The 24,805-nt window shown below is 32.9% G+C and overlaps 1 protein-coding gene across 3 annotated transcripts; it reads left to right on the forward strand.

Moving 5' to 3' along the window:
• The first annotated feature begins 17,938 nt into the window (after positions 1–17,938).
• Positions 17,939–23,940, forward strand: LOC130983250 (uncharacterized). 3 transcript variants are annotated; one of them, XM_057907456.1, is made up of 9 exons: positions 17,939–18,304; positions 19,320–19,670; positions 19,755–19,843; positions 19,962–20,018; positions 21,332–21,394; positions 21,482–21,547; positions 22,252–22,338; positions 22,627–22,720; positions 22,819–23,936. In XM_057907456.1, exons 2-9 carry the CDS (start codon positions 19,517–19,519, stop codon positions 23,328–23,330), a joined length of 1,122 nt encoding a protein of 373 aa, XP_057763439.1. In that variant the 5' UTR covers positions 17,939–18,304; positions 19,320–19,516; the 3' UTR covers positions 23,331–23,936. The 3 variants fall into 3 exon arrangements, with proteins under 3 accessions (XP_057763439.1, XP_057763438.1, XP_057763440.1); XM_057907455.1 differs by having other exon boundaries at positions 19,396–19,670; XM_057907457.1 differs by lacking the exon at positions 21,332–21,394 and having other exon boundaries at positions 19,396–19,670; positions 22,819–23,940.
• The last annotated feature ends 865 nt before the right edge of the window (positions 23,941–24,805 follow it).

The raw sequence follows: 24,805 nt of genomic DNA on the forward strand, positions 1-24,805 counted from the left end.
GTATCTATTATCATGTATGCTATATGCTATACATTAAAACTTCTTCTCTTTGCTGAATACTTTCTTACTGTTTCGCTTCATGTTGTATTTGCTTATGTCACTAGTGCACACCTGCTCATATAACTCTTGTGGCTAAACCTTTTATATATGTCTTATAGTATCTATTACTTGCTCTTCACGCATCCAAAATCCATTCTAAATTATTGTTTAATATTCCATTATTTTTTCATTCATTCTTGCTAATCTCATTGTTTTTAATAACTATTATTGCTCCATACCAACCATTCTGATGTGATGTGTCCTTTAAAGTCATTTTAGATTAATAAGTATTAATATGTAAATAAAAATATTAATCGACTTTAATAAATATAGACTTTAATAATACGTATCAAACAATATAATAAAAAAAATATTAATAAATTTAAATAAATATAGAATATATTTATAAGTAAATAAATAAATAATTTTTATATATAACTTAGAATGACAAATATAATCTTTTTTATTTTTAAATAAATAAATATAACTTGTACAATTGCATAAAAAACATAAATATTTTTTATTCATTATCAATTATTATGTCATAAATTTTTTATAATATTAAAAAAATTTCATATTAAACTGTTATTTTTAATTAAAAAATTTAAAATATAAAATAATTAATTTTATTATAAAGTTATTATTATTAGTCTTATAAATGTATTATTTATTTTAATTTTTTTATTTGTTAATTATTTATTTTAATTATTTATCATAAAATTCATTGTTATTAGGGGTTTTATATAATAGTGTGCAATAACATATCTTTAAATTTATTCATTACAAAAAATACTTTGAATAAATATTATATATTATATGATGAAGATAAAATATTAAAAAAACTATTGTTACCATTTTATTCATTAAATTTATTTTATTAAATAAATTATTTGAAGGCAAATGATTCAAAAGTTGAATATCAAATTATAGTATTAACTTCTATTTACAGTTATACCAAAAAATATAAACTTTAGATATAAAAATGGAATAAGATAAGAAGTACACTGTCTTTTGAATTTCTTTTTTAAAAATAAAAAATTAGCACTTAAAAATAAAATAAACTGTGTATATAAAATACCAATCACTCGAGTTATTATAATGTCTGGTATTTGGACCAATTCTATTATGCGTGTTTCTATCTCTGTATTTTTTAAAAAGCAAAATATAGATACTGTTATTGAGAATAAAGTTGGCATAGGAGTACTTATATTTGGCAATGGAATTGACATCATTATACACTAGATAGGCGTGGATTCATCTTCGAGCTGGAGACCTCCCCGCAACCCACGCCGGTTCCAGTCCAAGATGGAGGCTCTCCTCCACGGTGGCACCTCCTCCACCTGGCCCGTTTCTTTTGGTGATGCATGTGCTCCTCTGACAGTAGTTGTCAGCCATCCCTTTCACCTTCTCTCTCACGCAACGTCTCATCCTTTTCACCGAATCACTGAGGCAACCTTCCTTCTTGATGAATCTGTTTGAATAGGTAATGATTTCTTTGAACCCTAGGAGCTTTGCTTTCTTCTCTAAATTTTGTTTCCCCAGCCGTATGAAACTCTGTCTACGACCTGTGTTCTCCTGGGAGTTTATTCGTCACCATTCATCCGGGTCACTGATTTCTCAATTTTTCGGTCAGATTCAAGATCTTAGATCAATCAATCAGGTGCATCCAAACCTATTTTCTTCTTCGTCCTTTTTCTTTTCCTTTATTATGTCGATCCTTGTGATGAATTTTGTCATCTGTTGCACGATTGATCCAGGTTTTATTGTCTATTATCTATGATTTGTGAAATTCCTAATTATTCAAATTATAATCATTTTTTGTATCTGTTCTATGGTTAATCGAGATTTTATTCTCTAGGGTTTGTGAAATTCCTAATCTTGCAATTTGTGATCGTTTTGGGTATCTGTTTGATGTTTAACGCACATGTTATTGTCTAGGGTTTCTGAAATTTCTAATTTGCAAATTGTGTGTGTGACTTGGTTTTTTTGTGGGTTCATGTTCTTGGTTACATTTTTTAGGAGTTGCTGTTAACCTTCAGTTTGAACTCATTATCAGATCTCCTTTTGTTACCTGTTGAATTGTTTGTTGCATGTGTTTTGTGTTTTTCATGAATATATTTTTTATTTTTTATTTTGTTTACATTCAACAAATCCCTTGAGTTTTTAAACTGTTTTCTGTATTCAGAAACATGTTCTGTTATCTATGTTTGATGTAATCTTCACATGAAAATGTGGTTTGGATACATGATAAGGTTGTTTTGTATATTCTTCATGGAGAATCCGAAATTTGGGCATCATTAACAAGGTATGAGGTTTGAATCTCATCCATTTCATGAATGTTGATGTCATTGAGAGATTTTTATTCATTTTTGTCTATACTTTTTTTTTCTGACTCATCTGGTGTTTTGAATGTATCCTTACCTAACATATTTACCAACTCTCATTGTGATGAGTAGAATCATTGTTTTTGGTAGTTGATTACTGCCTTCCTTATGGTCTTATGACGTGTAGGTGCACTATAGTAGGTATGGTCTCATATCTCAATTTCTGGTCCCTATTTCTTGATTTCTTGAAAGTTTCACTTGTTTTTCCTGTTTTTCTATTGGTTCAGGTTTTGCTCATATGATTAGTTGTCTCTGTGCCATTGAATGGAGATGAGAATGTGGGATTGCCTATCAAGGTATGGACTTTTTATCTAACCTATTTGGTGATAATTGATGTGATTGATATGAATTGATTCATAGCATCTTCGTTATTGAATGAAAGATTTTTTTTTCTTTTCAACTCAATTGCATTCTTAATTTTTTTTATTATTTATGTAAATACTATTTTCTATTTCACCTCTTCAAAAGACATGGTAGTCTTTTGCTGAATTTGAGATGTCATTCACAAAGGAAGTGGCTTTGTTAGAATAAGATGGCATCACTCCACTATTCCCAAAGTTTAACTAATTTTCACAATTTTTTTCATTCTTATTTTCTATTAATAATTAGAGAAAAAAATTATGGCATCATTCCACTATTTGTGTTTCTGGTTGTATGTGGGTTTTGTGGATGGTTATGAAGTTATCGGTTTTGTACGTAATCTATTTTATCAGTGGTGATGTGATTCACAAAAATTGATATATAGCCTATTGTTTATTTATTTTTTTTAAGTTCAACCGAATTGGATTACATTTTTCTGTTGATTGTGTTAAATTTGTTTATATTTCAGTTGTTGGATAGACATACACCTCCTTGGCCCCAAGTTAAGAGGTTCATTGAGAAAAGAATGGCATTGTGCCAGTAAAATGGCTTCATGGTGTTCTTTCTCTAACTAGCACATGTCTTTAGCCAAAGAAAAAACTATCCAGCAGCTGGTCCTCCCATGAAAATGTGTTTTTCACACATAATAAGGTTGTGCTATATATTCTTTATTGGAAATTTAAAATTTTGGAATCATTATCAAGTTATGAGGTTTCAGTCTCATCCTTTTCATGAATGTTGATGTGATTGACAACTTTTTATTTATGTTTGTGTATACTTTTGTTCCCATTTATCTATTGTCTCCAATTTATTCCTACCTAACACATTTACTAACTCTCATTGCCAGCACTAGAATAATTGTTTGGGGTAGTTGGTGACTACCTTCCTTTTCGTCGAATGACATATAGCTGCATTGTAGTAGGTGTGGTGTGAAATCTCAATTTTTGGTCCCTATTTTTTTATTTCTCCAAAGGTTCACTTCTTTTTCATGTTTTTGTGTTGGTTCAGCTTTTGCTGCTATCATTAGCTGTCTATGTGCCATTGGATGGAGATGAGAATGTGGGAATGTGTATCAAGGTATGGATTTTGTATCTAACCTATTTGGTGAGTGGTGATGTCATTGATATGAATTGATTCATAGCTTCTTCCTCATTAAATGAAAGATTTGGTTATTCAATTTTTTTGTGGGTTCATCTTCTTCCTTACAATTTTTTGGAGTTGCTGTTAACTTTCAATTTGAACTCATTATCAGATCTCCATTTGTTATCTGCTGAATTGTTTGTTGCATGTGTTTTATTTTTTTTCATGAATATATTTTTAATTTTTTAGTTTGTGTACATTCAACAAATTCCTTGAGTTTTTATACTATTTTCTGTGTTCAGAAACATGTCCCCTTATCTATGTTTGATGTTATATTCACATGAAAATGTGGTCTCGATACATAATTTGGTTGTGCTCTATATTATTCATTGGAAATTTGAAATTTGGGAGTCATTATCAACATATGAGATTTCAATCTCATCTCTTCCATGAATGTTGATGTCATTGAGAGATTTTTACTCAAGTTTGTCTATACTTTTTTTCCCTACTCATCTGCTGGTTTGAATGTATCCTTACCTAACAAATTTATACCAACTCTCATTGTCATGAGTAGAATCATTATTTGGGATAGTTGATTACTGCCTTTCCTATGTTTTTATGAGCTGTAGGTGCACTGTAGTAGGTATTGTCTCATATCTCAATTTCTGGTCCCTATTTCTTGATTTTTTGAAAGTTTCACTTGTTTTTCTTGTTTTTGTGTTGCTTCAGGTTTTGCTCCTATGATTAGTTGTCTCTATGCTATTGAATGGAGATGAGAATGTGGAAATGCGTATGAAGGTATGTGCTTTCTATCAAACCTATTTGGTGACTAGTGATGTGATTGATATGAATTGATTCATAGCTTTTTCCTCATTGAACGAAAGATTTGGTTATTCACAAAAATTGATGTGTAACCTGTTGTTTATTTTTTTATTTATTTTTTCTCATTGGGAAAGAGATTGTTTTCAAAGTTCAAGCAAAGAGGATTAACACTCGCAGTTATTGTGGGATCTTTAAAATCATCAATATCATTAGTGATGCATGTTTTTTCAACAAACTTCAGGCTGATCAGTGCATCAAGGTTAGTACTCTTTTTTATGTTAGATATTAATGAATTGGAGGAATCATTTTTAGATATAGTTTGTTGATCCCCAGTTTCTAATTCTTTGGCTGTTGTTTTGAATGGTTTCCTTTACATGTCAATATGATTTTTACTGATACTTTACAAAGTTGGCTGCGTTTTGTAATTCATGCTTTCCTTCCAAATTTTAAGGATGTTAGTTCTGACTCAGCCTTTAGCCCAATAGTTAAAGACTTCTCTCAGTGTGGACATCTTAGAAGTTATGACAACCAAGTCATATCTGGTGTTCCAATACAACTGCATAGCATTAAAAAGATGCTTGCTGACATTTTTTGTGCTAAAATATATTCTTCTGCATCAAGAAATGTTAGTATTTATGTTTATGTTCTCAACCGTCTAAACTGTGTTTCAGCATGTGTACTATGATGAAACATGTATCGTAATATACCAATTACTATTTCTCTATAGGATCAGATTTATTTTTTGATCAGTGAGATTATTGATGTGCTGAATCATCAGAAGTGGTGGTACTATTGCTGTTTGTGTAATGCACCTGTTTCTCATGTTGGGAATTTATTTTATTGTTATCTGTGTAGAGTTGAGTGTCTTGATGCCATAAGAAGGTATCTATTTTATCTGTCGAAATTGTTGGTACCAGTTTTCTTTTTGCTTTATTGCATCTTTGATGAGCGGATAATTTATACGCTTTTTGGCATTGTTTTTAGGTAGTTTTTAGTAAGTTCAAGCTACTTTTAGGGATGTTTTCATTAGTTTTTATGTTAAATTCACATTTCTGGACTTTACTATGAGTTTGTGTGTTTTTCTGTGATTTCAGGTAATTTCTGGCTGAAATTGAGGGACTTGAGCAAAACTCTGAAAAAGGCTGACAAAAGGACTGCTGATGCTGTTGGAATCTGACCTCCCTGCACTCAAAATGAATTTTCTGGAGCTACAGAACTCCAAATGGCGCGCTCTCAATGGAGTTGGAAAGTAGACATCCAGAGCTTTCCAGCAATATATAATAGTCCATACTTTATTCGGAAATTGACGACGTAACTTGGCGTTGAACGCCAAGTACATGCTGCTGTCTGGAGTTAAACGCCAGAAAAACGTCATGATCCGGAGTTGAACGCCCAAAACACGTCATAACTTGGAGTTCAACTCCAAGAGAAGCCTCAGCTCGTGGATAGATCAAGCTCAGCCCAAACATACACCAAGTGGGCCCCGGAAGTAGATTTATGCATCAATTACTTACTCATGTAAACCCTAGTAGCTAGTCTAGTATAAATAGGATAAGTTACTATTGTGTTAGACATCTTTGGTCTCAGTTTTGTTTTATTCTTCATCTTAGGAGACTATTGATCACGTTTTGGGGGCTGGCCATTCAGCCATGCCTGAACCTTTTACTTATGTATTTTCAACGGTGGAGTTTCTGCACACCATAGATTAAGGGTGTGGAGCTCTGCTGTACCTCAAGTTTCAATACTATTACTATTACTTTCTATTCAATTCTCTTTTATTCTTATTCCAAGATATACGTTGCACAACACCTTGATGAATGTGATGATCCGTGAAACTCATCATCATTCTCACCTATGAACGCGCGTGATTGACAACCACTTCCGTTCTACCTTAGGCCGGGCACATATCTCTTAGATTCCCCAACAGAATCTTCGTGGTATAAGCTAGATAGATGGCGGCATTCATGGGGATCCGGAAAGTCTAACCTTGTCTATGGTATTCCGAGTAGGATTCCGGTATTGAATGACTGTGACGAGCTTCAAACTCCTGAAGGTTGGGCGTTAGTGACAGACGCAAAAGAATCAATGGATTCTACTCCAACCTGATTGAGAACTGACAGATGATTAGCCGTGCTGTGACAGAGCATTTGGACCATTTTCACTGAGAGGATGGGATGTAGCTATCAACCAAGGGTGATGCCTCCAGACGATTAGCCGTGCAGTGACAGCGCATAGGACCATTTTTCCGAGAGGATTGAAAGTAGCCATTGATGATAGTGATGCCCTACATACAGCTTGCCATGGAAAGGAGTAAGAAGGATTGGAAGAGAGAGTAGTGAAGTAGAGTTTCAAGAGGAGCACAGCATCTCCATACGCTTGTCTGAAATTCCCATTCTTGATTTACATGAGTATTTCTATCCCTTTTATTTTCTTTTTATTATTGATTTTCGAAATCCATAAACCAATTTAATCTGCCTAACTGAGATTTACAAGTTGACCATAGCTTGCTTCATACCAACAATCTCTGTGGGATCGACCCTTACTCACGTAAGGTTTATTACTTGGACGACCCAGTACACTTGCTGGTTAGTTGAACGGAGTTGTGAATTCAACCGGTGCCATAATAATGATTCATACAAGTACAAAAGAATATGGATCACAATTTCGTCCACCAATCTTCTACACCTGTTTCTCAGTGTATATTTTGCTTTTGTTTATATTATTTAAGTATCGCTTCAAAGTTATTGTTTCCCATTCAAATGGGAGCAATATTTTCATACTTGAGGATGATGAGGTGATGCAAATACTCAAAAAGAGTTGCTCAGAATTTTTGATACACGATGGAAGTTCCTCCCAAGTAATCGTTTTGGTTTTAATTTAATTTAATTGTCCTTGTTTTCAGTTTAGTGTTTATGGTTCAGGTATGTGAATTTTGCTAATGTACCTATTCTTTTTTTTTTCTTAGTCAAACGATGATTACACTATTCCGAATAGCATAATTTCTCAGTTGATGAACAAGAAAATTGTCTTCATAGTGGATCCTAGACCCATTGGATATGAATTGAATAAATCTCTTCATGTTGTTCGCGCAATATGTGATGATATTGGTATTGTGAGATTTTTGGAGGACTTCACCCATGATAATCAACAGCAGGTGATAACATTATTATATAAATCTGATATTAAGTTAGTCCACTTTGTTTTTTATCAATTAACCTCAATTGGCTATATTGTTTCGTGTTTTTTCATGGGTGATGTTTTAAGTGTTACTAATGTTATTCCTCTCTTGTTCCATTTAGAAATTTCATCTGGATCCCTTTGTTCCTCATTTTCCTTTCGAATTTAAGAATCCAGTTGAGTTTCACTCCAATGCAAGCATTCAATGTTCGTCGAGCTCAGGTGTTCCAGTGCATCAGGCTTCATCAATTTCTGTTCTGAACTGGAATTGTTAGGTATTTCTTGATCTAATGGACTTTGATTCTTTATCTCTTCTCTTAGTAAACTATGTTTGCAGTAATATGTATATGCATACATGTATATCGCTTAACTTTTGTTTCTTTATTTGTTTAATATTTCTTTTATTAGTTTCCAAATTTTTATCATACCTGATTTCTTTATCATCTCAAATTATTTTTTTTTGTTTCTGCATTCCTTGTTCTTATATTTTGCTGTGTTTTCTGTAGACTGTTAACCATGATTTTCATGCAAGAATCTTGTCCTCACAAGGTTCCAATTTAGTTGGAAATCATCAGTCTCTCACTATTAGGGAGGAGCTTCGGAGGGCCTTTGGACAATGTGAAAATTCTGACGACACTGTTGAAAGGATGGATGAGTGTAATGGCTAATCATTTGTTACATTACAATACATATATATATATATATATATATATATATATATATTCCAAGCCTCTAAAGAATTGTTAGAATTTTACTTAGTTGTGTTAAGTAGTTGGGATATTGGTAAAGTATATTATCAACACATCTATTTTAGTATGTAATTATCAACTCAATCTCTGGAGTTGTGTTCTTTATAAAACTTATTGTTCTCTTTCTTATACTTAAATTTGTATGTGTGGGCATGTTTCTCTGTGTTTTTGAATAAAGCATGGTTATTATATATAGACCTGGGTTTTGTTTGATATATATATATATATATATATATATATATATATATATATATATATATATATATATATATATATATATTTGTTTTTTAGAAGTTATTAAAATGTATGCAATAATTTAAATAATGAACCCAAAATCATTTAAAAAATGTATTTTTTTCAATCGTGTTATAATTTTATATTTAGATATCTCATATAAAAATATATTTTAAGTAAAATTGGTTAAAGGTACTTTTTATTTATTTATCATGTGAAAATATATATTTCAAAAAAAATTAAAAATATAAATTTGAACTTCTAAAAAAAATTATAATGAATAAAAAAGTAATTTTATTTTTATTATTAGAAATTTATCAACTCCAGTAAAAAGTAAGTAAAAATATATTTTTCATCTATTTTTTTTTTCCGATTTAGTCATGCCTAATCAAATACTTAGTTGCTTTTATTAATTTATTGATGTATTTAACATAGTTATCTATCTCAATACTTTAATAGTGTAGAGATAGATATTTTTTCGTAAAAAAAGGTTAAAAATTTCTAGGATACTGGATGCATTAGATCAATAGATGTGGACCGCATGATGGAGTTAGAATGAATCTGATTAGGGAACAGGGGTGTTCCATTGGGAAGACATTATGTCTTCCTCATTACTTTCTTTTTCGTCAAGCCGATTCTGATTCAGAGCCTTCTCAGTCACATATCTCTTCTCACTCTCTCTGTAATTGCGGCAAAGATAGACTCCGATCGGAAGAGGAAGAAGTCTCCGGTGGTGCCGACAGAGCAGAAGGAGAAGCATAAACCAGATTTGAACAAGATGAAGAAGATGTCGTACTGTGGCAATAGCCACGGTGGTGATGGAGCTGAGGTTAGGGCATCGCACATACTGGTGAAGCACGAAGGTTCTTCACTACTTTTTTTTTTGTGAAGCTGATTCTGATTCCGAGCCCTCTCGGTGACACATCTCTTCTCACTCTCTGTGGAATTCCGGCAAAGATAGATTTAGATCGGAAGAGGACGAAGTCTCCGGTGGTGCTGGTGGAGCAGAAGGAGAAGCATAAGCACCATTTGAACAAGACGAACAAGATGTCCTTCTGTGGCGGCAGTGACGGTCGTGATGGAGGTGAGGTTAGGTATCACAAAAATATCTATTTACTGAGTAGAGAAAGTGAAAAAGTGTTGTTAAGATTTCCTATTATGTTTAGATCTTGCTTGAACAATTAGATATCATTATGAATTGTCGTTGTTCACTCTGGAATTTCTCATTTGTTAGAAACTTATCACGATAAATAGGTCACTCCCAATTTGTTTTGCACAATACTTCCAATACTGCTAGAGGATAGGAACCATCTTGATAAATTTGGTTGGGTGTTTTCCTTTTTACCGGTATGTGATCAATTGAGATTTGTATTGGAACTATTCCAAAATTCCAAAGGTCATTGTGTTTGAATTTGGATGGCTTCATTTGTTAGTTTGTTACCTTTTGGATTGATGTTTTTTTGTTTTTTTTAACTTCTGGTTGTGAGTTAATTGTGTGTATTGAGAATCAGTTTTATGCTTATTAATTATTGAGATGAAATAATGGTTTATGAATTCAGGGAGTCAACTAGAGGATATGGGAACTAAAGCTGCTGGATATAATAGAGTAGTAGAAGAGAATGGGAAATTATTTATCATGGTTCAAGATCTGAAAGGTTGAATTTTTAATTGTTTATTTAATTAATGGCCACTTTTTCTTTATATATTATTGAGCAAAGTTAATTTTGTGAAACTTTTCAGATCCAAATTATAGGTGATATTCGAGTTTACTGCAGAATCAGGCACACATCCCAGGCTGAATCCAAGAATATTATTGATTTCATTGGGGAGGATGGTTCTGTATTCAGTTTATATCCATCCAAAATATTGAAACATGGAAGGGAAGTTTTTCACTTCAATCGGGTTTTTGGTGCAAAGGCTGGCTAAGGTAGAGTTCCACATGCTGATTATAGAAAATTTTCCTCCCCTTCTCTCTCTTTTATATCATCTTATTGAAATTTATTCTAACTTTATACACAGATGAGGTTTTTAAGGACACAGACCCCTTAATTAGATCCTTGATGGATGGATATAATATTGGTATTTTCGCATATGGTGAAACTAGATCTGGGAAGACATATACCATGGTAAGATAAAAGAAGTATGATACACATTCCATTTGTTCTTCCATACATTAATTAACGTGGACATAGACCAATGAAATAAGAAGCAATGTCTGCTTACTATATATGCAAACTTAAACCAATTATATATCCATCTAATATTTTTTTCTTGTTTCTTCTGGCAGAGTCGTACATCAGGTTGTACCTCTAAGGATATGGGGATCAATTATGTTCCTCTTAACTATTTGTTTAGGTTTATTCTGTTCCATGATGCTCTCTATTTAATTTTCTGGCTAGATGAAGTTGCTTTCATATGGTTAGACAGCAAAAGAAGAAAATGAAATAAATGAGTCTGTAGCTTTATATGAATTTGCTTATGAATTTGGTTATGAATATAACTATTTCATATCAACCAATCATTACAAGAGAGGTTCAACCTTTTAATAAGTTGAAGATATGGTATTATAAAGATCGACAGGGAAATGTACAAGGACCATTTGACCTAATTTTCCTAAAATGTTGGAGTGATGCTAATTACTTTCCTTCTGATTTCAAGGTTTGAAAGGAAGGTCAAAGTCCTAGTGATGGTGGACTATTGGTTAAAATTCTTCGGTCTTTACCACCTTTCCACATTTAATCCAGGTAAAAATTGTACATTATGATGAATTTTTAATACCGGTCAATAAATTATGTTTTATTATTCATACTTGAATTTAATTGTTTAACGCATAGACTGATAATAAAGGTTGTTTAATTCAGTTCGCTCACTGTGCATGTTCACGGAAAAGATACATCCGGTAACACCATTCGCAGTTGTCTGTATTTGATATAGCTTTCTGGAAGTGAATGAGTAGACAAATCTTAAGTCACAGGGGAAAGACTAAAGGAAGTGCAATTCATTAACAAGTCTCCTTCTTGTTTGGGATATGTGATCACATCACTAGCTCAAAAGAATTCTCATATTCCATATACAAACAGCAAACTCAGACTTCTTTTGCAGTTCTCCTTAGGTACACACTATTGAATTTTATCTTGAATTCTATTGCTACAAGATTCTATCCTGAATTCTTTTACCTTATAGAGTCTCTATCTCTCTCTCACTTTTCCTTTAGTAATAAAAGTTATCTTATGTTTGGTATATTAGGATAAAAATTCACTTATGTTGATCTGTTTTGAGTAGGTTAGTAAAGTGATGAAGTAAGACTTTAATCACCTTGAAATAAGATACTAGGGCTCACAAATAATAAAACTTACAAATTCAAAGGTAATTAGAAATTTGCTTTTCCAGTTTTCCAAACCTCCACATTTTAGATGATCTTTTTCCCCTTTCATGACCAGAACTGTTTTACTTTTTTCGTTAACTGTTTCAGTTATAAATTCTAATTTAGGATACAAAAAGATTGGAGCAACTTTACTCTGACCCATTCTTCGGGTTAGTTTAAGATTGCATTGTTATGGATGCTGAAATGGGTATTGGCTGTCATTTCTGATATTAAAGGAATTATTCCAATTTTATGTTCAGATAATTTTAAAAGTTAGCCTTCTTTTAAACCAGCTTCTATTTGATGATTTTGTATCACATGCTTCAATGGATTTTTTTTTTAATTCCTAATTCCTATACCATTATTATATTTTTTTTAATTCCTAATTCCTATACCATTATTATAACTGTATATTTTCTTTAGACTAAATTATAATTTTACTTCTCACAAGATTCAATTTATTTATAAAATTATTTTTGAAAAAATGGATATTTTAAGTTTTCAAATGTCATCTTAATTTGATGCAAGTTTTAGATTTTATTTTGTACTTGAGGATAATTGATATATTTAATATTTAATTTTCTTCTTCTTTTTTTCTTGGTTTGTGGGTTAATTAGAAACATTATTCTACAGTACATATAAACAATTAATCATTATACACAAAGTTTACTTTTTTTATGTTATAAAAGTTATTGATTCGGTCCATATAAAAAAAAAGAAATATTAGTTTAAAAAATTGTTAGGAAGATTTTATTACTAAAAAAAAATTTACTGATAAAATTATTAACAATAATTAACTTTTCTTTTAACAAGTTTTATATTTAAGAGGAAGAACTATATTTTTTTATAAAAAAATAAATACATTCTTACTTATTTTTTTACTTATATTTGTTAATTTGTATGTTAATTTGTTTTATATTGGATAGAATTTTCGTTAAGTAATTATTTCTTTCTTTTTTTTCCTGTGATTTTTCATCATTTGTTTCTCTACTTATCAATAGAAAATAAAAATGAAAAAATTGTGAAAATTAGTTAAATTTTAGGACACATAAAATTTATTGATATCAAAAATTCTGAAATGAATAGAAAAAATTATATTACGATATATTTTTCTCAATATTTAGTTATTTTTAACTATCATAAATATTAAAAAATCTTCTGATTAATAAATGTGAAATTAATTTTATTTTCTAATGATTTATTTCTCATAATTATTCTTTTAGTGTCATTTATTTTTAATGAATTATCTACATTATTTTAATTATAATTTTATATATTTTATTAGTATTTTTACTTGTTTAACGTTACCAAGGAAAGACTAAAAGACCAAAGGTGTCTCTCTCTTCTTCCACCCCCTCCCTACCCAAACGCACACGCAATAAAAAAACAAAGTTCACACACAAGACACACATGCGCGATTAAAGAAAAAGGTCAGAAAGAAAACCTAACGTCGTCACCGTCCATGCTCTCCTTCTGGGGTCTCATTCACTCAACCCAGAAAGACACCGTCCTACTTTTTGCAGCGTTAGACCTGAAATAATGCTAGAAGATACAAACTTGTCGTCATCTCCACTGGTCCCGGCGTCTCCATTTCTTTGAACAAGTAAACTTTCTGACAATCGAATACGAGGTTAAGTTTTTGCCCTAACTGTTGCAGTCCCAACATAATCTTCTATTCACTTTTTTCTTTTGGTTTTCTTTTCATTTTTCGTATCTTTTCTTTCGGTGATTTCATCAACTAAATTTTTGTCTTCTGAAAATATTCAGTTAATACCTTTATGTGAATAGCCTCGATTCAAGTATCCTTTCTAATTATTTTTTTTTACTGATACTGAAAATTTTATTGCTCTCCCATCTTGCTGAGTTTTAATTTGAACCAATGTAAGAGATTGTCATATATTTTGGCATGCATGTATCATTCAAGGAGACGTTCTTCCCCGATTTAAAAAAAAAAGAAAGAAATTTTTGATTTTCGAAATATTTTAAACAGTAAAAAAAGAAAATCATATTTATAATTTTTTAATATTGATTCTGGTCTTTTATATTTTAATATTGATCTAATTTTTGTATATTTTCTTTTTTTCATATCGTTTGTAATGCATATTCTAATTAAGAAATTCATAATTCATGATTGTTTTATTAAATTATTATTAGTAGTAGTGGTTAGCTTTCTGAAACTTCTCAATATTATAATTAGCATTAGTAGAAATTTAATTTACTAGAATAAATAACAATATTTTTGTTCGTCTATTTCATCTTTTGTTTATGAATGGTTGTTGTTGCTTCTTTATGTTTGTTCTTTATGTTTCTCGATTCAATTTTATCATCTGTTTTTCTTGAATTTGTTGAAATCTCCTATTAGGGTTTAATTTATTATAGTGCTCTCTTTTGCAGTAAGAGACGAGATCTTTTCTTTCTTCTAGAATCCTTATACTAAGTATCTCTATTTGATAAGTCTGAATGGCCATGGATGCCAATAGAGAAGATCCAAACAGGTATGGTGCTGAGCATTAGAGAAGATATTTTCTTTTTTGAATTTTCAATTCCATGGAAGTCTCATTTACTTTTCTATTTAATATATTTCAGATTAACTTTTGAAAATTTTAATGTCAATTAAATATCGATGTTATGACATCTATAGGTTTTTTTAAATTCTCTCTCAGATATTTTTCATGTTGTAATTTAATTTTATTGACTTCTCATTTATATGTAGGCCAGATTTCAGAAGTTGTTGTAAAATATGTTATGTAGTAGTTTTTCAACGTGGTCTCTTGGGTATTTTTCATTAATGTGCTTTTAGTTTGTTACTATTTTTTTGTATACTTAGTTAGTTGGTTTCTTGGTTAAAAGTCTCTGTCTTAAATTCTAATCGTATCATTATGTGTTAATATGAGATTTTTAGCAACCCAGCAATACTGGTCCAACGAAAAAGAACTGATTTTTAGATTTTGCCTTTTCAGTAAGCAGGTAATGAAATATATTATGGAATATTATATCATGCATGTTAACCTATTAAAGAGTTGGGTTAAATCTTTAACTTTGAATGGTTTGTTTTTAATTTATATTCAGTTAGTGGTGTTTTTTACTTTCCTCCTCTTGATAGTTTCTTTTTCCTGTTAGATGAGTTTGATTAGCTAATTCTGAGTTCCTGATCTTTCTAATCTCAAATGGGTATAGACTACAACAACTCTAAAAAGATTAGTTTTGATAAATTATCAATGAGCATTCAAAATAAATAATATAATGTTTACTAATCATACGTATATTGATACTCACTTTAAAGATTCAATATTTATTAATAGATAAAAAGATGATTCGAAGTTCATGTACATGATTTGGTTTCAGAATCCATCAAAATAACAGAAATTTGTTTTTCATTGTTGAAATCTCTCAGTTTTCTGTTTGATTCTTAATAAGCTTGATGGCCAATGTGCAGTTTTAGTCAGTAGTATCAATCTTAATTAATTAGATTCCTGATTTGACTTTATGTTCTTTAATTTGTTATTTTCTACTATTTTCTGCATGTCTGAGAGTGATTGCTTTGCCCCTTTGTCCCTTTTCTATGGATATTTTGTTTAAATTCATTTAGCTGTTTACTCAACTAGAATCTTCTCAATTATTTATGCTAAAGCTTTCTTCTCATTATAATGTTAGTTCATTTAAGTGATTATTGTTCTCTTGTGTTGCTCAGTTGGTAATAATGGTAGATTTAAAATATCTCTCTTTGTTAAATCATTATGTAAAATTATGTGAAGGTTTTTTAGCATGTTTTGTTACACATGAATTAACTTTGGGAAGAAATTTGAATATAGGGTGATAGAGCTTTTCCTCCAACTTTTGTTTCAACTCATGGGGAACGATTAGGTCCAATGTTCTATGTTATTGACGAGTTAGATAATTGTTTAGTCCTGGAGGTGATAAGAAAGAATGATCAGTTGCTCATAACTGACTACTCATTTGAACATATTAGAGCTTCCTATCTTATTGATAGAGATGCATCTGTTCAATTTAGGTATGTCGGTTTTGGAATTTTTTTATTTTATTGTGGGATAAGAACAACCAACCCATCCAAGTTCACCTTGATCCTAATGCATATGTGCCTGAGCTAATGGACCCAGAGACACTTGATAATGTATCAAGAGTGTTCCACATCAAGTATACCAGGATTGATGAGGAGTCATCAGCTGATGTGATGGTTCTATCTGGGTCTGAACCATCTGATGATCAGTTTTCATCAGATGGTGATGAAAACAATGATCAAGATGGGACACTGGTAGGGGATAATCCGCATAATCCGATAGATTTGTCTAGTGGAAACAGTTTATCATTGGAGGTCAACGAACAAAGTAACGCGGCAAACGAATTGGCTGATCCTAGGTAATGCTAGATGTAACTTTTTTCCTTGTGTTTTGGATTTTAATTTCATGGGATAGCTTGCTATTTTTTAGTGTGGTGACTAACATATTCATATTATCCTGAATTAGATATGCTCCAGAGGTTTCTTCGGATGTCGGATAATCTAGATTGGTAACTTGATCTCAAAAGAGTGTTTTCTTTTGTTTTTTTTTTCTTGCAAGCTTATTGGATGTTGTTCCTAAATCTGTTATTCGTTGTGTATGAAAATATTATATTTGTGTTAACTATGAATTATTCGTTGCAGTATTTGGCTTCAAAATTTGCTGCGTATCTTAAGCTATCTGGAGATGGTTCGATTTGGACGATCACCGGTCCAGATTCCAATGTAAAGAAGAATGTGTTTTTTTTTTCCACTTACTGAAAAGTGGAGGAAGAGGTCGAGAATGGAAATTTGGGGTCGGGTGGAGTGAGTGTTGTAGAATATACAACTTAAAGGAGGGTAATATCATTACTTTGAAACTCGGCTCGATAGCTAACCGCCAGATAGAGTTATCGATTGGGCGACGTTAGGCCTCCTATGTATAACTCTATTTGATGGATATTTTGAATTATGTGTTAAGTTGTCTTGGACATATTTTATTTTTTGTTTGGTGAACAAATTTATATATGTTGTATATATTTTGTTTTGCTATCAGTAGGTATCTTGACGTTATGTGTTTTTAACATAATACGTAATAGTAAATTACATCTCTGTTGGACTTCTTTTTTCTGTTTTTTTAGTGTCTAACAATTGTTTGAATATTTTATTATCTTTTATTATCTTAGAAAATAAGTTATGCTATTTATTTACATATTGAATAATTGTTGTATTTTATTTTTCTATTTTAATGTAATGATAATTTTGTAATTATTCAAAATTAATATAACATATCTATTTTTATAAAATACATTTTAATTATATTTTTAGTATTTTTCTTTTAAAATGGTTTAAATTTCGTGAATCCCGTGCATTGCACGAGTTATCACGCTAGTAAAAATTATATCAGCTCCCTTATTCGATCATCTCCCAATCATTTGTCTCTCGATCATTTGCACACCATTCTAGTTAGGTGTTCTTTCGACGACAATGTTATTATTAATTTGTTAAATTCTCTATTTTTTAATAAATGATAGTAAGGCACATAAAAAAATGACAACAGTAATAATATTTTTAAGTAGAACAGTTATTTAATTCTCTCACTATTGCAATAATTATTTAACTGTTTTGTGGATTAATGATTTTCTTTAATAAAAAAATAAAATTGTATTATTATTATTTTGTCCATATATTTGGTTCATACAACTCGAGAACAAATAATGTCTACAAAATTTAGACACCAAACTCTAGTATTGGATTTACTGGCAAGGCCGCAACCCACTCCCACTCCCACTCCTCACCCCTCTCTCGGCCTCTCCTTTTAGAAAGTTTGAAATTGGAAGAACAAAGAACCCTAGCCACCTACAGCCACCCCGCCCGTAACCACCACATCCCCGCATTGTTTTCATCGCCGAACTCTTCTCCACTGGGTACAAGCATCGCGTGTGGAAGGAGTTGGGTACAAGGTCCGTCGCCGTCGCGGGAAGCTCCGTCGCCGTCGTAGGAAGCTCCCTCGCCATCGTGTGTTCGAGCTCTCTCTGTGTGTTCGCCGGTGTCGCCGTATCCTCTGGCGTCGCCTCACTCCCCTTCCTTCTCGCCGCCGGTAAGCAATGTGACTTGGAATTATTTTGCTGGTTTTACTTTTGTTTGAAATTGAGTTGCTGATTAGCTGGGTTGAGTTGTGAGTTACTGAATGTCTGAGTTTAGCGGTTTTACTGGTGTTTGGAATTATTTTTGCTGGTGTTTGAAATTGAGTTGCTGATTAGCTGAGCTGTGAGTTGCTTATTTTTGTTGGTTTTACCGTTGTTTGTTAATAATACTGGGTTTAGTGGTTTATTGAATGTCTGAGTTGAGTTGCTGAATGATTCTGTCAAATTTGTTTGGTGAGTTAATTTTGTTCGTGATTTTGTTGGTTGTATGTTAAAGATGGAACAATCACAAACTAAGCATTTATCCATCTGAGCATAATTCAAGACCCTACTAAACATTTGTCACTATTCTCCAAGTTTTTGGGAGACATCATAAACAAAAGCATCAAGTGATATATAGGACTAATTTATTTACTATGATTATTGATTAATCACTTTCACTGCGACGGAGATTGAAGTTAAGAAAATTTAAGTTAGTTATACATCAGAGGATGGCTTTCTTTAGGAATTTTCTAAATGATAATGTCTCCTATAGCGTCATTGAAGATAAAGACCAAGAACAGAATGTTGATAGAGTACTTAGATCAGTAGGTAATGAGTGTGTGGATGCAACGTCTGGTGAGAAGGAATTTGATATGAACATGGAGGCACAATACTAGAGTGATGGTGAGCCAGATGAGACAAATTAAAGTTTGTTATAGTAGAACATTATGGTCACTATGTGTATTTTGGTTGTTTTTAGTTATGAACTTTCATGTTTGAAGTTGTTTGTGAATTTCTAATATTAAATTATAGATAATTTATTATGTGAAATTGTGAAATATTAAATTTTATTATTATGTGAAATTGTGAAATATTAAATTTTATTAAGTTAGAAATGATCAAATTTATATATTTGAAATTATATATAGATTTTTTAATAATTTTATTTAATATTTAATTAAATTGGTCGAATTCCGGTCGAACCAGTAAACAGTGACCTTACTGGTTCATTGACCGGTCCGATTCTCGCAACCTTGCTGAAAAGTGACATCTTGCGTGCCAGTCCAAGACCTCCCCAGAAGAGACGAGAAAACAGTGACAAAAGAAGATACTCGGCTCGCAGGCCCTTCTCCCTCTCCCACTGTTGGTCGTGGCGGCGCTCTCTTCCTCCTCCGTTGCCATCTATGACGACTCGAATAGCGCCTGGTGTTGGCGCCAACTTGCTTGGCCAACACTCTGCCGAGAGGAATCAGGACGCCACCGCCTATGTCGGCAATCTCGACCCCCAAGTTCCCGAGGAGTTGCTCTGGGAGCTTTTCGTTCAGGCTGGCCCTGTCGGTTCGTCTCTCTCTCTCTCTCTCTCTCTCTCCAAATCTGCTGTTGTTTTCATTAGGGTTTGATATCATTCTTGCGCCTCTTCAGTTAATGTCTATGTTCCCAAGGACAGAGTCACTAACCAACACCAGGGATATGGATTTGTTGAATTCCGTAGTGAAGAAGATGCTGACTATGTAAGTCACTACTACTACTACTATTATTATTGTTATTCAGTTGAGTGTGATGCTTTATTCTATTTCTCTATAGGTCATAGTTGTATCAGCTGCTCATTGAATTTCTTTTCCATTGCAGGCCATCAAGGTGCTTAATATGATTAAACTTTACGGCAAGCCAATTCGTGTAAATAAGGTCTGCGGTTTTTATTATTATGACTCTCTTTGTGCTTTGGTTTTTAAGTATGAAACCTTGAGTGTATGTAGAATGTTAAGGTCAAGCATTACAAATGCCAAGAAAAGAAGCAAAATAGCTGTGAGAAAGTATAGGGAACAACTTGTACTTAGCCAACATTAGCTAATCTTTCTTCTTTAATTCTAAAAATTCTCATTCTGTGGAGGATTTGAGGTTTAGGTTTTACAATATAGGGTTAAGGATTTAAAAACAGTTGGCAGATGTTGGCCAAAAAAAGTTGACTCCCAGTCCCTAGAATTACTCAATAGCTGTAGGGAAATTTACAATGTTAAGTTGGATGAATGAATAGATGAAAACAGATATACGGTCAGGACAAAGCTAGAGTTGTGCCTGTTGAGGAGATAATGATTATTAACTGTCGAAGGTGGTTTAGTTATGGGAGGAAATGACCAAGTAGATTCTCTAGTGTGAGAAACATGAACCTGTTAGATGCTGATGTGGTTTATAAGGGTAGAGGAAGGTTAAATATAGAGGAAACCATTAGAAGTATCTTTCGTTCAATGATTTTGCTAAAATATATTCTTTGTGATGGCATTGTTTTATCCATACACCCAACCCACCTTAACTTGTGCTAGTGGTATGAGATCTGATTGTTTTCCTCTTTAGACTTTAGAGGTGCCATTCCATGTGTTGGTCCATGAAACCATCACATTTGTCTGGCAGAGGTGAGTAGCAAATTTGTTTAGTTAGTGGATTGCCGTGATTCTTACAAAACTTTAAATGTTTACTTTTGGAATTAAGTAATTTGAACGTTAAACAGTAGAGTATGGCAGCAATAAAGGAAAAAATTGTTGATCTAAAATTCAAGCCTACACTTCATTGAGACACAAGAATACTTGCTAGTGCATACAGTAGCACCCTAGCACCTTAAAAGCGCTCTGCCATTCACAAGAACTATACACTTAAAGTTCATTTTTTTATCACACACTTTTCACTTCACTTTGCACATGCCAGCTTGACATGATACACACTTACCTCACAACTGCTCACTTCACAGTTCACTCCTTATTTTTACATGCCAGTTCTATGCAAAATATTAACCTAAATCATTATCCCAACTCATCTCTCATTGCAAGATGTTAGTATGTCACTTTTTCCTCCGCATGGAATAAGTCTTTCATATTTACATTAGTTCGTATGAACATTCGTGTTTCTGTATATGCCCTGCTGTGTTTCTACTATCTCATGTCAATGTCCTCACCATATGATTAAAGAGTATTGATTATTTTATTTTATTTATTTAAATTTTTAAGGCAACCCAAGATAAAAAGAGCTTGGATGTGGGGGCAAACCTTTTCATTGGCAACCTTGATCCTGTAAGTTACCAAGTTCTGCAAGTGCTCAACAAGTTCATGTATGTTGAACATTGAAATCTAACATAATTGTTCCTGATGTTACTACAGGATGTAGATGAGAAGCTCTTGTATGATACTTTCAGTGCATTTGGAGTTATTGTTACTAATCCAAAGGTTATTTTCTTCTAATATCTTTCATTACTTCTAGAAGCATCATGATTGTATAGCTTAGTTAACAGCTTCCTGCAAGTAGCAGTTGCTAAATAGTTTTCATTTTCCCCTTTTCTGCATTTTCCCCTTATTGTTTTATCCTCTGATCTCTGGTCCATTCATTTTTGAGCACTTAGCACTTAGCTGTATACTCCTAAAATGTTTGTGGTCTTACGAAATGAATTTGATACTGTTCCAATGTATCCTCCAAGAGAAAAGTTTTCTAATTAGTTTTCCCTTAAACGGGTTGGGTGGATCCATAAAGTGGAATTTTGGTTTAGCACTTTATTTTATTGGTTGAGTGTTTGATGCCGGTTCAAACTATTGACAATTTTGATTATTTGATAATTGTCTTAGTCTCCTGTAGTTAAATATATGCTGTCAAGTAAACAATAATTCTAAATCTTCCTAAGTTACCCTTCTAATAATGCTTCAAATTACTAAATAAAAAAATTTCTTGAATGCTTATGTTCCCAAGGTATTGATTGCTTATACATTTTTTCATGTAATATTTTCCTTTTAAGTACTTAGATGATTATTAGGAGGATATAGCAAAACCTAAATCAAATTATACTTCCTTGCCCATCTCAACTCTGCATCGTACAGGGATTGATTTCCCCTAAAATTATGCACATGATCTGATGTTCAGGCCCCTTTTCTTTATACAGATTATGAGAGATCCTGATACCGGAAATTCCCGTGGTTTTGGTTTCATTAGCTATGATTCATTTGAGGCATCTGATTCAGCTATTGAGGTATGCTAGTATAGTCGAAATTTCAGATCATTTTTAGGAATGTAGGTGACGACTTTTCATCCATTACACTTGCAATTTCAGCCTTGTTTTTTTTGTTTTGGCTAGCAACAGCAGCAAATACTCTAGACAATGTCCAAAGAATACTTATACTTGTTTGTTCCCCTTTTAAAATAAAATATATTTCGATTTTGTTGTCATTTCTGAATCAACATCATTCTTAATTATAAAATATGATCTGGAGGAAGCATTCCTATATCACTAACAATGACATTATTTTACCCTCCATAGGCAATGAATGGGCAATATCTTTGCAATCGCCAAATTACAGTGTCATATGCTTACAAAAAAGACACTAAAGGGGAACGGCACGGCACGCCAGCAGGTCAGCCCCTTTTTGTTTTTGGCAACTATCTATTTTTCTGTGATTAAGTTACGTCTTTTGTCACAATACCATATGCTTATGTTTTATGTTTGATGCAGAAAGAGTTTTGGCTGCAAGCAATCCTACTGCGCAGAAGAGTAGGCCTCATACGAGATTCGCCAGTGCACCTCCAACACTCGCCAATGTTGCTCAGGCTAATGGTACTGTTGCTGTTCCGGTACCTCCTCACCCCTTTGCTAATGGAGTTGCTCCACCTCCCATTCCTGCCCTCCGACCACCACCACCACCCCCTCAAGCAGCAGCATTTCAGCCTATGCCAGGAGCTGGGCAACCAACATGGCATCAACAACAGCCCGGACTCCCGCCTGGAATGCCCCCACCTCAGGTCCAGCAGTTCCGGCCACCTCCATCTGGTATGCCAATGCCGCCACCTCCACAAGCTGTTTCGGCTCCTCCAAGGCCTCTTCCGCCACCAGCAGGAATGGTAAGCCAACCACCTGTTTGGCGACCACAACCACCCCCACCGCAGCAACAGGGTGGACGACCTATGGCATATCCTCAACCCTCAATGCCTCCACCTTCCTATAGCCGGATGCCACCACCTCAATGAAGGAATTCAAACCCTTTTGGAAGGATCCAGGGTCCTATTATATTGAATTTCGCCACTGATTTTTAGCGTTATGTTTCTTAATTAATGTGGTATTAGATACAGTTGCTATCGGCATCCTTGACACTAGGACAGTTAACAATATAATTAGAGTCCAAAGGAGAGATGCTCAACTCTTTAGCCTTGGGTTTGATATTGTTTTTAAGTAACTAATTTTCCAGAGTTCTTTCAAGCAATGGTGAATTGTAAAGGTGAATGAGAAATAGGAAGGAAATATCTGGCCTGTTTTATTTCTGCGATGGACTAAGCCTCCCCTAACAAAAGAACAAGTGACAATGAGGCCTTGATCTTTGCATTGTGAGATGCATTAGGTCTTCTGAGTCTGATAGTGAAGTCCGTTAAGAGCAAGCAGAGTGAGTTTTTGTCACGTGAACCCTGTGAGGTTCGTGTGATGTGCGAATTTATAATTGTCAAATCGTGTGATGTGCGAATTTATAATTGTCCAAACTGAACTGGTAATTGAGTTGGTCATGAAAGGGTCCTTAATGATTCTCTTTTTAATGCCTTTGATGTTCCTCTCTAGCTAATATTAAAAGGGATTTACATCCATTGTTACATAATGTACCGATTTAGGTCTTAGCTAACTCTTTCATATTTATTTGTGGATTTCGTATCCTCATCTTTACGCTATCTGCACCTTAATGAAGTTTATTTTTCTAATATAAAAAGTATTTATTTAATTTTTCACAATCTCAGCGAAATATTACATTCATAAGAGTTGAAGGATGAATCCAACTGGCTATTGTTTTTGTCTTTTTTTTGGTTGATGATGTTAGTACGTTATTTTGCTTTGATGCTTTAGCTAAACAAAAATTTCTTTGATAATCTGTGGACTAGAATTACCCATGGGTGTGTATAACATCTTCTGGCAGTGTTATTTTCACCATGATGTGTTGGTCTTTCTTAATTTCTTTCTCTCCAATTTTATGTTTTGCCATTAATAGTTTGATGGAGATTATCAAATTCTGACGTGATGGTTATAAATTTAGGTACCAACAATGGCTATTGAAAGAGTATACATTGCAAACAATACATCACTTATACAAGATGAAGTTCTATCCCATAGATTAGGCCTCATACCAATTAGTGCTGACCCAGGCTATTTGAATATCTAGGTCTGATTTCTATGTTGTCACCTAATTTGTTTCTGATTACGTAAATATCTTTCTTGCGTGATAGATAAAATTCTATATAGGTTGTTTTGCCGTTTGTGTAGATCTCATAATATGATAGACTTGAATTTGTCTCCTTCTTTTTGGTTGTGAATAGATAATGCTGGGGATGATAGGAATGAAAAGAACACCATTGTCTCCAAAGTTCAAACTACATGTTGGTTGCCATAAAGGTCAGCCACGTATGACTAGTAAATGAGTCTGGCTCTTATTTGATATTCAAATGTTGCATTTAATTTTATTTGG

The sequence above is a fragment of the Arachis stenosperma genome, chromosome 5 (genome assembly GCF_014773155.1).
Source record: "Arachis stenosperma cultivar V10309 chromosome 5, arast.V10309.gnm1.PFL2, whole genome shotgun sequence".
Classification (NCBI taxonomy): Eukaryota; Viridiplantae; Streptophyta; class Magnoliopsida; order Fabales; family Fabaceae; genus Arachis; species Arachis stenosperma.